This window comes from Trematomus bernacchii, unplaced genomic scaffold, assembly GCF_902827165.1.
Source record: "Trematomus bernacchii unplaced genomic scaffold, fTreBer1.1, whole genome shotgun sequence".
Lineage (NCBI taxonomy): Eukaryota > Metazoa > Chordata > Actinopteri > Perciformes > Nototheniidae > Trematomus > Trematomus bernacchii.
In genome coordinates this window covers 1,935,121-1,950,929 of record NW_022987851.1, presented here as the reverse complement: position 1 = coordinate 1,950,929, position 15,809 = coordinate 1,935,121, and the positions used below count along the sequence as shown (strand labels likewise).

Sequence of the window (15,809 nt, the reverse complement as noted above, 5' to 3'; positions counted from 1 at the left end):
ATAACCATTTTGTATGCAGTTTTCTTTATTCTCTATTCTTGTGGTTTTCTATCATGACCCAGATTTGGTGGGACAAAGCTCCTCGCACCCCTGTTGTGTTTATAATAGCTATGTCTCCAATTAATAGGGCAGCCTGTATTTTTGTGTGCATGCATCTGTGTATACTGATCAAGGGGCAACCTAATAATCCTTTATCCGTGACACAAAGGTGTTGCAGACATGCTGTCTTTGCCTTTGTCCACCTCCTGCTTGAGTCTTTTAGCCTTATTGCCCTTGACACACTGCACTGCAAAGAATTAAGTCATCCCTTTTGTCTTACTTATTGTGGACAGGGTGGGGCACTGTTTCCCTACTTTGCCCAAAGCACCTCATATTATTAAACACTGAATAGTTTTCCAGCCTTTAAGGGCTCACCATTGGGCATGTTACTAGGTTTTACTGTGATGCCAAATGTGTCAGCCACAATAAAGAGACATCTGTTTCTTAAGCAAGTTATGCTAATTTGCTATCAGAACAAAGCTCTCTAAAATGAGTTGCCTACCCAGAGACAACAAGACATAGCCTACCCAAGACACTGTCATCGTTCAGTTGATCTTGTCACTTTTGTTTTGCCAATCTGTCCAAACAGATTTACTGTTCCTGAAATAAAGTTAATGAAAGAATGTTCAAACAAGTTAATGAGACAACCAATGGTCCCAGGACAGAGACACCATTTGTAATAGAAGAGCAGTGCAGAGCTGAGCTTAAACCAACACCGGTGTCCCTTGGGATGAACCATTAACAACATCAGTAAGCGGGGGGTTTGTTCTAAAACCATTTACTATAACGGCTCTGCTTTAGCCATATAAACATGTGGAGATAGATTGTTACCAGACTAGTGTGTTTTGGTCTTGGTGCCACTGGGTGAAGAGTTGCCATGAGGAGTTTATTTTGAAAAATGCCAACAGAGATGACATTATGTGTAACTAGCCTCTTGATGCCCATTATGTGTAACTGGTTATACACCACTGTCCTGTTTTTTATGATCAATGCTCATCAATGCTTCAGAAAGCATTCACTACCTAGATCAGCTACTATATCTTGCACATTTGTGATGCAAAAATAGTCAATTGACCCCACCCCTCCCCCCCCTCCCCCCCATAATACTGACACACACTTTATGACTCAACAACCCTGACCTAATTTGAAATCCAATGGCAAGTTTCGAGTTTCATTCTTCATAAAACTATCTTTAACACTTTTTTTGGTCTACAACCAACTACAACACAATACATTTTAAGGATGTGTTTCAAAGTGTTAGCCATTATCTACATTTTTACGATAAATTGAGTCAACACTAAATGCGTGTAGGTGTGGGCTATAAGAAGCATGTAAAAGAAACGTTTAACCTCTTACAATTAATTGTAATATATTGAGACCTTTAGACTAGTGCATTATTCGTTAGCTTTATTTTATTCTCTTATGATGTATAGCTTCCTACCAAAGTCAAATTCCATTATATAGCTATTTACATAAATTATAGCTACTGAAAAGCTCCTTTTTGAATAATAAACTAAGAACATACTGACAGTGACTGTAAACTGATAAAAAAAAAAGTAATGTCACTAATGTCCCCTTCCCACCAAAGCACTTCCAGGGCCATTTCTGACCTATTGCCCGATTAAGCACCGGTTCTTCCTGTTTCCACCGCAGCAGGGCCAGCTATTGGCCAGCTATTGGTCAGCTATTGGTTAGCTCTTGGCCACGAAAACGGGTTCTTATCTGGCCCCACTCGACTGGCCGTGACTAAAACGCCACCACACACTTATAAAAAACACACTTATATAAAGTGAGGCAACACTAACCAGGCATAGTGTGATGCTGTTTGTTTTTGCCTTACTTTTAAAGACCATCCGTTCGCTGTTATTTCCCGTTTTAACCAGCACACTGCTTCATATGTTTTCCTATTGTTTTTTATTATAGCAGCTATCGGGTGGAATCAGTACATATGATAACAAAAAACAGTCATGATAGTCAGGTGAGCTTCAGTTGCTATGCTAACATCACCTGTCTAATACCAGATACATATTAATAACGGCATTGTGATACCAAAATGCGTCAATTCAGAATAAAACACATTCACTTATGGGGATGGGGGACATGCAGTAGTGTGACAATCACACAGTGAATTACCACATTAATAACAAACAATGAACCAATGCAATAACGTTGGAGAAGTAATTATTTAATTTGATCTGGCTTTGTATGATTAATAGAGACACGAGCACGACCCGACGCAGCACGCCATTGTTTTTTTTGTGACTGGCTTTGCTAAGAAAATCATCGACGTAAATGGTGATGTCATGAAGCAGCACCAGTCCGGATCTGGGCGGTTGAAACACAACTAGGGCTCAAAATAAGAACCGGCTCGTAACCTGAAAAGCACAAGCCCGGAGCCTAAACTGGGACTGGTTTGGTGGGAAAGGGGTATAAGGGTGCCAACTACTAAAGTGTACAAACCAAACAGGGACTTTCCAAAATAAACACTCATGTCATTGGAACAAGAACATCCCAGCACACTCATCTAATAAGCACTCACATACAGCAGCCAGACAAAAAAACATGTAGAAAAGACGAGAATAAGCTGCAGAGCAAACAAGGGAGTGGTGATTAAAAACATTCTCATGCAGCAGGGCCTGTGGGTGTCAGGGAGAGCTCTACCTCTCACCTTATGAATTGTGTTTGCACACACATGTGTTTGCTTGCTTGTCTGCCTGTGTATATTTACATTTAGGTATGGATAAAGGTGTACTGTTCGCTCTCTTAGCCAGCTTGACAGCTCTCTCTCTGAGCTAAAGCCCTTTCCAGGTTTGGCCTTTCAGCAGCCCGTAGTACTAATGGAAAAATAAGCTTTGTTAGGAGGAAAAATCTGAGAAAAGTAATTAATATGTTGTCAGGTCCCCTTTGTATTAACTGACTTTGAAAAGATTGACTGTCATGGATCAATGTCGTAATAATTGTGTTCCACCTACTCAATACTTACTTAATTTTCATGTAACTAAGGTTATTTCATGAATACTTTTTCAGTACAATCATTTGTCCGCTTGATTACAGTGGAGTTCTATAATATCCAGGCATCAATTATCATACACTGCACCTCAAATCAAGTGACATACTATAGGTCCCAATCAGCAAGTCCTCGACAAAATACGTTGTTTGTAAATTCCCTTTAGAATATAACAAAATAGTTTTCTCATAATTAAAAATAGTTCTGTTTCATGACGTAACAATGCTTTGGTTCAGATTTGGTTAGGTTTAGGCATATAGCACTTTGGTCAACTCTGTTGTTTTTAAATGTGCTATTGGGTTGTATTGGATATATCATGAGTTGGATTAAAATCAGGACATAATTTTCTGTTGACTCATCCATCGTCCCAACATCCAAAAACATTTTTTGTAGTCTTATATTAATCTTCCTAACAGAATATAGAATATGTAGTTAAATCTCAGCCAGCTATGACAGTTAAATAATGAATGGATCACTAATATTTTAATATATGAATTTATTTAACTCAACTGTTCCTGTGCTTTTCCTTTTTATTTTATACTTCAGTAATGGATCTGAATTTTTTTTCCACCAATAGTGGCTATGCCTGTTCCCATCTCCAGACTCAGACACTTATCTGTGTGGATGTACAGGGCAGCCTGCACCTCAGGGAAACTGCACTCAAAGGGGTGTTTAACCCCTCCTACTCTCACCCACACTTCCTGTCTTACATACAGCTTAGAGAACATGGTCCTGCTGCAGCAGACACACTGTCTTGTTAATTTCCTGATTGTGTAATTATATCAGGAAGCTGTTTGTGCTATCAGAAATGTTGCTAGTCATTGTTTGGGCTGTGCCTGTTTATGTGAGATGAGTCCCAGTGATAGGAAACCTTGGCTCCATGCTTTTGCTATGAAAGCCATCAAAGTTCTTACACTATTCACATGACAAATCCTTGTTTAAAAAGATTTAGATATGTGGTGTCACGAACAGGTAGGCGGTAAGGCGGTTACAATCTGATACATCTTTGCATTTGTTGTGCAGTAACCCCAGCAGAAGGTGTGTAAGCAGGTTGTTTTTCAACGCAGAAAGAGAACATAGATCCTATCAAGTCTACTAACTATAATTGAGCTTGTTTAGAGTTCATTTGCAGAGGATTAGGGCCTGGAGGAAGTAGGCAACGGAAGGGGAGGTGTCATCCTCTCACATGAGGCTCCGGGGAGAGAAGGTGCAAACAAGTTTAGTTCACAACGACAAGGACTGCAAGATGGATGTGATAAGTTCCACTGCGGTTGCCCACCCTTCCTGGCCCTGATGATGATAATCACTCCGCTTGTTTTGCCTTCCCTACCTCAGGATAGAAGCCAAGGGCTACATGACAAGAGTTTAAACAAACACTTGAGATAATAAAGGACAGACGGCTGATTCAACCAAGTAAGACTAGTCCTCCTCTAAACAGGCTTTAACACTTGACACACTGAGATTGTGGCCTTTCCTGCATTAGCCTACATTCTTTCTTCATAGCTTTTCTGAAAATAATTGAACACTTAAATAATCCTGTTCATCTACAGTGAAAACTACTTGATAGAAACATAACCTCTATGTAAGGTTATGAAGACTCCAACTATGTTGGACTCGCATTGCCTGTCGCTGTCCAACAGTATAAAGCCACATGGTGAAGGGGCTTCTTCAATAAATGTTTGGAACTTGAATGATTTCACAATAATGATATTTTTAATTTTTCCCGCAGCTACTTCCCCCACTTTCTTGTGTGAGTGACACCATGGATATCATTACTGAGAAACTGTCTAAATGTGTCCCCATATGATCAATTAATTGCGTGGCATCCCTCTCTGTGACACCAGTCTTTTTTCAATTCTGAAAATACTTTGACTTTGCTCGGAAGACATGCTGTTAGACCTTTTCTGTAAGCAAACAAGTTTAGACACCTGAGCAGATAACATTGTACACATCAAAGAGTCTTTGGGACTTTTGCAGGACTTTAATTGTAATCAATAAACCTATTCTTAGGTGATTCAAGCTGTTTGTGTGCCCTTATGTCAACATGAGGGAAGCAAAGTTGTCTTCAATTGTGAGCAGTAAAGAAATTCAGCAATTTTTTTAATCCCGTAGCAGTTGTGTTGAACAAGATCGGTGAATCGTCATTTTCTCCTTCCTAAATGATGGAAACAGGCCTCATGATGTTAGCATGTGTTCTGTAAATGCTTCCTGCCAGTAACTCCTGTCAGAATCCTTCCTGGACCTGTTTTGGAACACATTATAACGATTTTGATCCAACATAATTGGATCATTCTTTAAATACCCTTTCAAACAGCTTTACTAACAGGATGTGGAACCATTTCTTCAGCCATCTCCCCGATTAACCTGGCTGCACTGTTAAGTAGACACCTGATTTGATGGTCAGATCGTCACAGCCTAAGCCCCAAGAGGATGAGCCACAAATCACCTGCTAAGACTATTTGGAGTCAGAGCTGAGGACCTTAATCCCCAAATTTAAATTTCTTACCTGTTCTTAGTCCTCTTACTGTGTGCTCACTTAGCATGACACAGAGCCGTGTCCTAAAAAGGCATACCTGTAAACCAACACCTGCTATAAGGACACCTGGCGTCCAGATTGACTGAGATAGAATTGAAAGGTCAATGCCTTTTTTTATTACACCTCAGTTGCTAGTAGTGGATTGGAGACTGTGATATGGCTTTACATGTTTTCACAAAACATTTATATATAACATTAATAGCCAATTTAAGTGAATTGCATTTCACTACAAGGTACAGTATACTGTGAATCTGTCCAGGATTCTCATCTGTTACTGGAAATACAAATGCTGCTATGTTGGTAATCTTTTCAAAGACCAGTCTTGTGAGGTTTATTTCTTTGCTATGCTTATATTTATAATGAATGATCATAACAAATGAACCGATGCAGCAACCAGCACTGCCATTTAATTTATAGTTTTCGCCTTGTGACTTTGACTTTACAAATTCTTTAACGGAACAACATGAACTTATCACCCAGTCAAACTGCAGGGCCTATTGGTCTAATATGAAGCCTCTTGTGCTTGTAACGTCAACTAGGTGGAATCAATAAGTACGAATTTGATTGCTGTAATGTCAAGTAACATTTCTCACATTTAGCTCAGAACCTGCCCTTTTTTGTAGGAATGTGCTTGTTTATATATTTTGTCCAATCTAAAACCTTGAATGTGTAACTGGAGTTGAAGCAGCATCGGCCAAAGAATCAATTTCATTGAAATATTGCCTTACTATGTTTTTTAACTACAATCACTGAGGATAAATATATATGTCGTCTTGGTATAGAGACTTTGACCTTAGAGCTACTCTTGCTTGTGTTGAAATAGAATTGGGAGGGATGAAACCCTCTTTAATGGTCACACATGCAGAGCACACAGTGACATTTGTTCTCTGCATTTAACCCATCCTCCAGGAGTCTAGTACTAGGAGCAGTGGGCAGCTATTGTACAGCGCCCGGGGAGCAGTGCATTTTTTATGGATTAATTCATAAAAAATACATTTATTTATGAATTAATCCATCAAAATGTATCTTGGCCTGCTCGCAGTCTGTTCTGTTTTTTAATTTGACTAAACAGTCAAGAAAACTACACATTTAAATGAAACAGAAATAATGTATTCAGTCTCACTTTATGTTTTACTTGACTACAGGGTATTTAACACAGTTAAGTTAAGTTGTGTGAACAGAGGAAACAGGTTGAACACATCTTGATCTTGTTTTGTTTCATCCCATCAGGAGCCTACCTGTGTAGAGCGTGCACAATGACAAACGTAGCTGTCTTATGCCTCTCACCCAGCCTTTCTTTAGGTACTTAATCACCTTCAAGAGGATATTTCTTCCTTTGGCTAACCTGCCCGCCAGCAGCGTGTGATCCCCGGTAAACCGTATTTATCAAACTAAATACTTGATCTGGACCAGGCCGGCAGCTAAAGATGAACCTCTAAGGAGCATTGTGATTACAGACTTAGAGGACTGTAGGGGACAAACATCTTAAGAGGATATATGTGACCGCTTTGCCCTGTACACCTTTACTTGACCAGGCTGGATCATTGCTAAACTGGCTCTTCTTAAAGTATTCTTTCTAAAAAAGGAGCTTAAGTTCAGTGGGTGGATGCAAAAAATGTGGTTGTTAACCTATTGTTGGTTAGATAATCACTTATTTATTTAAAATTAATTACAGTTATTGATAACTGTAATTGTATAACTACAGTTATCAATAAAATGATAACTGTAGTTATCATTTTATTTATTTTAAATGATAACTACAGTTATACAATTATTAAAACCATTATTTTTTCATTTTCCACTATGTTATTAAACCCATGTTTACAATTCCGATAATGCATTATAAATAAAGATAATGTGACATTTTGACATCATAACACAAAACACGCAGATGCTCCTCCTCAGAGATTGACATTCATCACTGTTCGACATAACACGTTTTAGCCAGTAGAGGGTATAGGTACTCCAAGAGGAGGTTTTCATAAGCCTCATTGTCTCATTGGATACCATAACTATGCAATTCCACATCTCCTCAAACCTATTTGTAAACTGGCTTTGCACTGATGTCATGCCACTTTCACAAGAGAACATCAGGAGTCACTGTCACACTTTGTTCACCTGTCCATTTTTATTCTATCTTCATTATTTGTTATAGTTTTGAAATAACCAAGCTTGGCAAGTATGAGATCCTTTTCCTATCTGGGTAAACATCAACACAAGATCTTGATAAAGCAATTATAATGGCTTTCAGGTCGAGCAAATCTGAGGAAGTTTCCTTTACCCTGTTGAGTAAAAAAGAGGCATGTACTTTGAAAGGACCCACTTAGCCGCGATGAATGTGGTTTAGGGTGGGGTGGAGGGGTTGGGGTCTTTGTGTGTGCTTGCCTATAAAGCCAGACATCAAATAGACTCCAGCCAGAGGTGAAAGAGGGCTGAGCGGGTTAAAGGAAATAATTAGGGATCCATAGGGTGCATCTAAGAGCTTACTTGGTTCATGGCGACGCAGGCGTGTTTTTGGGAAACATTTTGGTCATGGTAAATTTAATTTTTTTAATTTTTCCATCATTAGCATGTAGCAAGATAGCTCCTATGCTACACCTTGTTGTGTCTAATTTAAAATTGTAATTAAGACCAGAAGGTAGAGACAGGATCCAGGTGCTTGATTATTGAAGTCTTACTGACTGAATTCAGTGTCAGATTGGCCAACAATGTATTCTCATATGAAACAAGCATTTAATGTATTACACTGTAATCATGAGTGTCCCTGTAGCAATTACCATTTGCCCATGACATTATAGGAAATAAACATTTTGCTTCGCTACCTTGCTTTAATGGACAATTACAACAGCTGTTGTTTTTAAAATAAATACATGGTTTAGATGTAGTTGCAAATCAGCTATCCATGTCCTTGATTCAATCTGTGAAGTAGACTGTTATTTATTAATTGTAAGGCTCAACTTTACAACCTCAAGATTTAGATAGCAACATTAGAAGTTACTGACCAGGAAGGAGAAATTACAATAACCATCTACTGAAATGTAACACAATTTGTAGTTTATTTGCAAATGCAATTTGTATGGAATTAGTAAATAAAACAGCGAGGTATAAGACCAGATACATTTACTTAGTCTAAACTAAGGCAGTTTTTTTTATAACTTCTTACCTCCAACAGTGATATCAATTACAGTAAAAAAAAGTAATAGCAAAACAGTAATAAACAGGATCCATTGACAATGTTTCATCAATGGGGTTAGGGTGGTCTAATGGATAGTGAGGTGGGCTGATGATCGGAAGGTTGTGAGTTCAAATCCCGGAAAACCACCACTAGTGTGCCCTTGAGTAAGGCACTTAGCCCTTGATTACTCCAGGGAGAATGTCCCTGTAATTGGTAATTGTAAGTCGCTTTGGATAAAACCGTCAGCTAAATGAAATGTAATGTAATGTAATCTAATAAAAAGTGAAGCCAAAGACAAACAATTACCAGATAAGACAGTCAGAGAGGAAAAACGTTAATTTAATTCATATCTAAGTATTACAAAATGGAAAAGTATCACATTATTCACGAGCAATCAGCTGGCATATAGACATACAAATAAATGTCCTTTTGGTCTACTGTTCTTGATTCCCTGGTGCTAAAACAGCACATTTCCTGTACATGGATCAGTTGTCTGCATTATTACTCCCCATTAGGTCAGGGTCAAAAGTGCAGTTATATCTCCAACATAATCACTGGAGGCACTATAATTTATTCTAACCCTTTAGTATGACATACCCTATTGCTACAAACATTATATATTAATGTTATATATACAGTGGAGGAAATAAGTATTTGATCCCTTGCAGATTTTTTAAGTTTACCCACTTACAAATAAATTAACAGTCTGTAATTTTAATGGTAGGTTTATATAAAGTGAGAGTAAGAATATCAAAAGGAAAATCCAGAAATTGACGTAATATAAAAGATAAAAATGTGGGAAATAAGTATTTGATCCCCTTGCAAAACATGTCTTAGTACTTGGTGGAGAAGGTCTGTGCACATCTCAGGAAGGATTGTGGTCCACTCCTCTCTGAAGATCCTCTCCAAATCCTTGAGCTTTTGAGGCTCGAAGCTTCAGCTCCCTCCACAGATTTTCTATGGGATTAAAGTCCGGAGACTGGCTAGGCCACTCCATCACCTAAATGTGCTTCTACTTTAGCCACTCCTGTGTTGCCTTGGCCATATGTTCAGGTTTTCTTTCCTGCTGGAAGACCCATCCATGACCCATTTTCAGAGTCCTGACTGAGGGAAGGATGCTGTCTTCCGAGATTTTACGGTACATGGCCCGTACATCCTCCCCTGGATGCAGGGAAGTGGTCCTGTCCCCTTAGCCGAGAAACACCCCCAAAGCATTATTTTTCCACCTCCATGCTTGACGGTGGGGATGGTGTTCTGGGGTTATAGTCAGCATCTCTCTTCCTCCAAACACGGTGGGTCGAGTTGATGCCAAAGATCAACATTTTTGTTTCATCTGACCACATCATCTTCTCCCAAGCCTTCTCTGAGTCATTCAGATGTTCATTGTCAAACTTCAGACGGGCCTTTCATGTTCTTCTTGAGCAGGGGGGACTTTGCGGGCACTGCAGGATTTCTTCCATTATGGTGTAGTGTGTTACCAATATTTTTCTTGGTGACTGTGGTCCCAGCTGCCTTGAGATCATTAACAAGTTCCTCCCGTGTAGTTTTTGGCTGATACCTCACCTTTCTCATGATCACCAATACAGGGCGAGATCTTATGTGGAACCCCAGACCGAGGGCGATTGATGCTCATTTTGTGTTTCTTTAGAAACACACACATTCTTCTTCTGAATAATCGCACCAACAGTTGTCTCCTTCTCCCCAAGCTGCTTGCTGATGTTTTTTTCTGATGGTGCGGGGGCGTGTGGCGTAGTGGGTTGTCCGTAGGTGTTCGGATCAAGGGGTCACAGGTTCAAACCCCACTGCAGTCAGCATGTCGTTGTGTCCCTGGGCAAGACACTTCACCCCAAATTGCTCCTGTGGGGATTGCCCACAGTATTGAGTATGTAAGTCGCTTTGGATAAAAGCGTCTAACATGTAATGTAATAATGTAATGTTTTGTAGCCAATCCCAGCCTTGTGCAGGTCTACAATCTTGCCCCTGAGGTCTTTAGACAGCTCTTTAGTCTTGCACATGGTGGAGAGTTGGAATCTGATTGATTGATTCGGTGGACAGGTGTCTTTTATACAGGTAACAAGTTGATATTAGGAGTACTTTAAAAAAGAAAAAAGAGGACTTATGTAACCAGCCTGTGGGAGCCAGAATTCTTGTTGGTTGAAAGGGGATCAAATACTTATTTCCCACAAATGCAAATACATTTTTATCTTTTATATAATGTCAATTTCTGGATTTTCTTTTTGATATTCTTACTCTCTGTTTATATAAACCGACCATTAAAAATACAGACTGTTAATTTCTTTGTAAGTGGGTAAACTTACAAAATCTGCAGGGGATCAAATACTTATTTCCTCCACTGTACATGTCACACAGACTCTCACTTAAGTGGTTAGTAAGATGAAATTGTAGAACACCATAAAATCCCAGGTGGAAAAGCAGATTTTTGGGAAAATTGACCAACTATTAATTGAAAGAAAGTCAGATATTTATTGTATGGTGAGGCGAAGCACGATGGACAATTTATTCAGAATGTACAATTCCAAAGTGAATACAAATGTACTGGAACTCTCCTTCATTCCTTTCAAAAGGAAGCTAAAGAAGCTTGGCACAAAAAAAGTCCTACTTCTTCAACCACTGTGTGTTTTCTATTTCTGCATGTTAAATAAACTAGGCGTATAAATAACAAAGCTAGGCAAGGCTAACAGTTTCCTTACGATTCCTTAGTGTAAATTCAACCCAAGTACAGTTCCTGCATAATACATCATGGCTGATAAATTGCTAACGATGCACAAAAGACAGTTGTGAAAAGTAGATATCTGGACCTCATTCAAAATGGAGAACTTAAATCAAACTGACATGCATTAATTAATATTATGTAAAGACTCCTGATCCAGAAGGAACTTGAGGGAAATGTTTCTCTCTTTCAAAAATTATGGGACAACAAATAATCAGAGCTAAAAGTGTCTCTTCTTGTATCCACTCCGGTCTCAGATATGGTGGCATACAGACCCAAAACCTGCTGCAATAAAATGATTCAATTTAATTAAAAACCTGGAGGCACTTAGAGTATTGAAATACATACAAATACACAAACAAATTTTGATACTATATAATACAATAATGGAAAAATAAGATCATATTTAATAAAGCTTGAACATAAATACTGTGAACATTATGAGAATAATGTTATGAGGATGATAATAATAATAATACTACTACAAATAATAATAATAATAATACTACAAATAATAATACATGTTATTTATATAGCGCTTTTCCTGGTGCTCAAAGCGCTTAAATGATAAAAAAAAAAGATATATAAACTGCGTATTAACATATACAGTAGGTGCATGATAAATAGGTAAACATAGATGAATACCATTACTCCAAGCCATGAGACTATTCTTGGTCCAGATTAGTCAGAATATAATTTGGACAGTTGACAGTGACACATTTGTGCTTCCATGTCATTTTTTTATTCATCCCACCACCCACTGACAGTGTAACATAGGCTCTTTATTAAACCCATTCTAGTTTAAGGGGGTAGCTATTATATTCTAGAGTTTGCTCCTCTAGAATTAAAAAATTGTTCGAGTTTGTGGTTAGATGCCTGTAATAAGGTCTCAGGTTAAGCAGAAGATATATTTTCGTGTTGTTCTATGACATAAATTACGTCAGTAAATTACCCACTGTTTGAAGCTTAAATTTGTCTCAAAAAACAAGTGACTAAATAAATCTACTATACGTCATCGCGCCGAAAATGAGAACATCTTTAGCCTAGTGGTGTTGACTTAAAGTCATGCAACCTTCATTTAGTTGCAGTTACGCTTCAACTTTTATAAAAGTTGTTTGAATATGTGTGGATTATCCAGCTAAACAAAACGTGTAAGCATCATAAACGTGTGCTTGCCAAAGATCTTAGTACCTGCAATGTTCCAAAAATCTAAAGGTAAAAATCCCACTGCCCCTTTGTCGAGGGACCCCTTGCAATGCTAAATACATACATCATCACTGCACAACTTTATTGACGTTTCTTTATGCTTTCCTACTCAGAGCCTTGCTTTAGAATCGAAAATAAATCCCACAACAACTTGTATGGGTACTTTGACCCTTTAAACTCAGTCATAAAATATAAAGCATATTTTATATTAGCAAATACCTATTTCTACCACGATGGAAACATTATATGTCTGTAAATTAACCTCATTCTTACCAACACATTAATGCTCAAGCTGTCAAAGATTAAACTGAAAAGTAAAAATGTGTTGTGGTTATCTGTTTTTCTCACCTTTATGGTTAAAATATGGGATAGCTTTTTTTACAGATGTCATTACAAATGTGAATGGGCCTCGTAATACTCTGCACTTCCTATGTTTGTTCTCGCTGTTGAAGCTAATGGCAAGCCCAACACAGAAGGATTATGCAGACACTAATTTTCTGTCAACGGTCAGTTCATCTTCACTGAATTTGTTGGTTTATTCAATGTATTCATTACATTTTCATACAGGTTGAAGTGATCAATCAGATCTTAATGTATTCAGATTGCTTTATGTTAATTAACTTTATGTTAATTCGTTTTATCTTACATTATACATTGCTTTAGCAGAAACATAGCTTACACTCGCAATTACATTTAATCAATGTTGCTGGTTAGAAAACATATTTTTATTTTTGGACGTTAAACGTTTGCTAACATTGTTCCTCGAAAACTGAAAAACAAATTGATGACCCTGTTGGAAGAGGCAGAGCATGACTCTTTGTTTTGCAATCTGCAATATTTCACTGTGTTTCTCCACAGTAGTGTGTATCTGCATTCATTACTTTGATGTTGACCTTGATAGTTCTCTGGCTTTGATTTATCTTTGTGCTTTCCTTATTTTAAATTGGCTTTAAAGCAACGAGACCAAAGACAACATTGTGTATTGTTTGTTTTTCTGTGTCTGCTAAGCTGACATTGTATGTCACTTGCGAAGAATGCGAGTTTATTCCAATATAAAATGTTTTCATCCAAAGTAAATAGTCTTTGCCTTTTCCTCTCTAGTTGTCTAATCCGGGAATGTATTGTTTTGATTATTAGTTTTTACAGATGCTTTTATCCAAAGCCATTTTGAAATGTAGGGATACTGTTTTATACAGCAGATTTAGCTTTGGTTTATACTGCTGCCAACCAGCTGTATGTTTGATCAAGGGACACAAAAACTGTTTAATGTCCCTCCTCTAAAGCTTTGAACCCACATCTTGCCCTTTTGGCCCAGTCCTCAAGCCTCCCACTCTTCTAAACAGTGCCCACTGTTGGTAATCCATCTGTAAAGGTTGTGTTGTTCTTGCCTCCTGTACACAATCAATCATTTTTACGAAGGAAAACTTGGAACCCCTTAGCATGTTCATTATCCTTCTCTTCTACTAATGCACAATGTCACCCTGTATAGTAATCTGATGTAGAACCCCCAACCTCTTCTCGTCTTTTCCATTGCAGATCTCTCTGCATGTGGATCAAATCAGAATTATGCACTAATTGACCATTTACAGGGCTTGAGAAAATCCCTAATGGACTTGATATTAAATCCCCCTCAGATATTTAAAGTGTCTTTTTGGAGTGCCTTGTCGAAAAACCAGGCTTTCTCTTTTTTACAAGAAGGCCAAGTTAAGCCAGTCAGTGTGTCGGAATGGGCCAGCCAAGCCCAGGCGGCTGTTAGACGGGATTATGGGACGACAGTAGGGAAGGGCAATGCGACGCAGGGGAGAAGAGAATGGCCAGATCTCCACTCAACGACTTCCAGATGGTCTGCAGACCGAGGTTCTCTCACTGCAGATACATACTCAGCTTGGTTAACTTGTGCTCCATAAGGGGCTTAAAGTTGGCTTCTTTATAATGAGATTGACTTCGGTTTTATGTGAAAAGTAAGATGGCATAAATTTCAATACGCCTGCCTGGCCCTTTAATGCGCCATTAAGGCTTGGCTAAAAAACTTGGACTATTAAACGGAACACAGAGATCTTTGGTGTAAACTTATGCTACCTTTCTTTTTAACGTCAAGAGTAACTTACTGTAACCTTGCTAAGGGTACAGCATTTCAAAATGACCCAAGAACATTGCATTTAAAGTAATAGTTAGATATATTTGAATACCTATATCAACACATTATACTTTTGCGAAAAGTATCAAACTTTGTTTTGTGTTATTTACAGATATGGTTGGCGCCAGCAGCGGTCCAGTTCTGCTCTCTCATCCATATTCAAAGCTGAAGATTCAACAGTCCAGAATGAAGAGATCACTAATGGTGGTAGAATTGTGTATACTGTACATTTGAGTTTTCTGGTGAAATGATTGGGTTACCGCCTAATTAAGAAAATGATCTGTGTAAATCTGTGCACTGTTGCCTTGTCAGTATTAATGTTCAAATAAATAGCATCTCATGAAACAATGTTATGGTACCCTTTACATTATTTAGCAATTATGTGCACTACACAATGTTATATTATTTCAATGTAGAGACATTGCCAATGCCAAGTGGCCATCACAGAATGCTGTATTCAAACCATACTCAATCCTTTCTTTTTTGAATTTGTGTTTATAGTCCACTAATTTGCAACAGCAAATGCAGTTTTTTTTTCAAGCAAAATACATGATGTTGATGATGATGATGATGATGATGATGGGTTATTCTTTCCTAACATTTGACCAAACCAAAATCTTTCCTTATCCAAAGCACTTTTTGATGCTTACCCTAACCCCACCTGTTCCTCATCGCTCCAATAAAATGGTAGGCCAAGCTTAAAATTGTCAAAGGTATCGTTCTATCCTAGGGGTCTCCAACCTTTTTTAGGACGAGAGCTACTTTCAAAAAATAAAACAAGTTGTGAGCTACTTTTACTCCTCTTTTCTTTCTTTTTTTGCAGTGTATATATTTAGCACATTTTAACATTATTATATGCTTACCTTTAACCTTTGTGTGCTGTTTGGGTCTGTGGGACCCGTATGCAATTTAATTATTTTAACCTGCTTTATTTGGGGACCTCACATCCTCTAGGCGGGTCCGAGGGCATGCACCCCC

At 38.2% G+C, this 15,809-nt stretch overlaps 1 protein-coding gene across 1 annotated transcript in view; it reads left to right on the top strand.

Annotated features, from left to right (window-relative positions):
• LOC117468984 overlaps positions 1-15,179 on the top strand; it is a 32,901-nt gene extending 17,722 nt beyond the window's left edge. The window contains exon 7 of the mRNA XM_034113373.1: positions 14,944-15,179. Coding sequence (XP_033969264.1) covers positions 14,944-15,000 — 57 coding nt within the window. The 3' untranslated portion in view covers positions 15,001-15,179. The remainder of the gene's footprint in view (positions 1-14,943) is intronic.
• Positions 15,180-15,809: the final 630 nt, after the last annotated feature.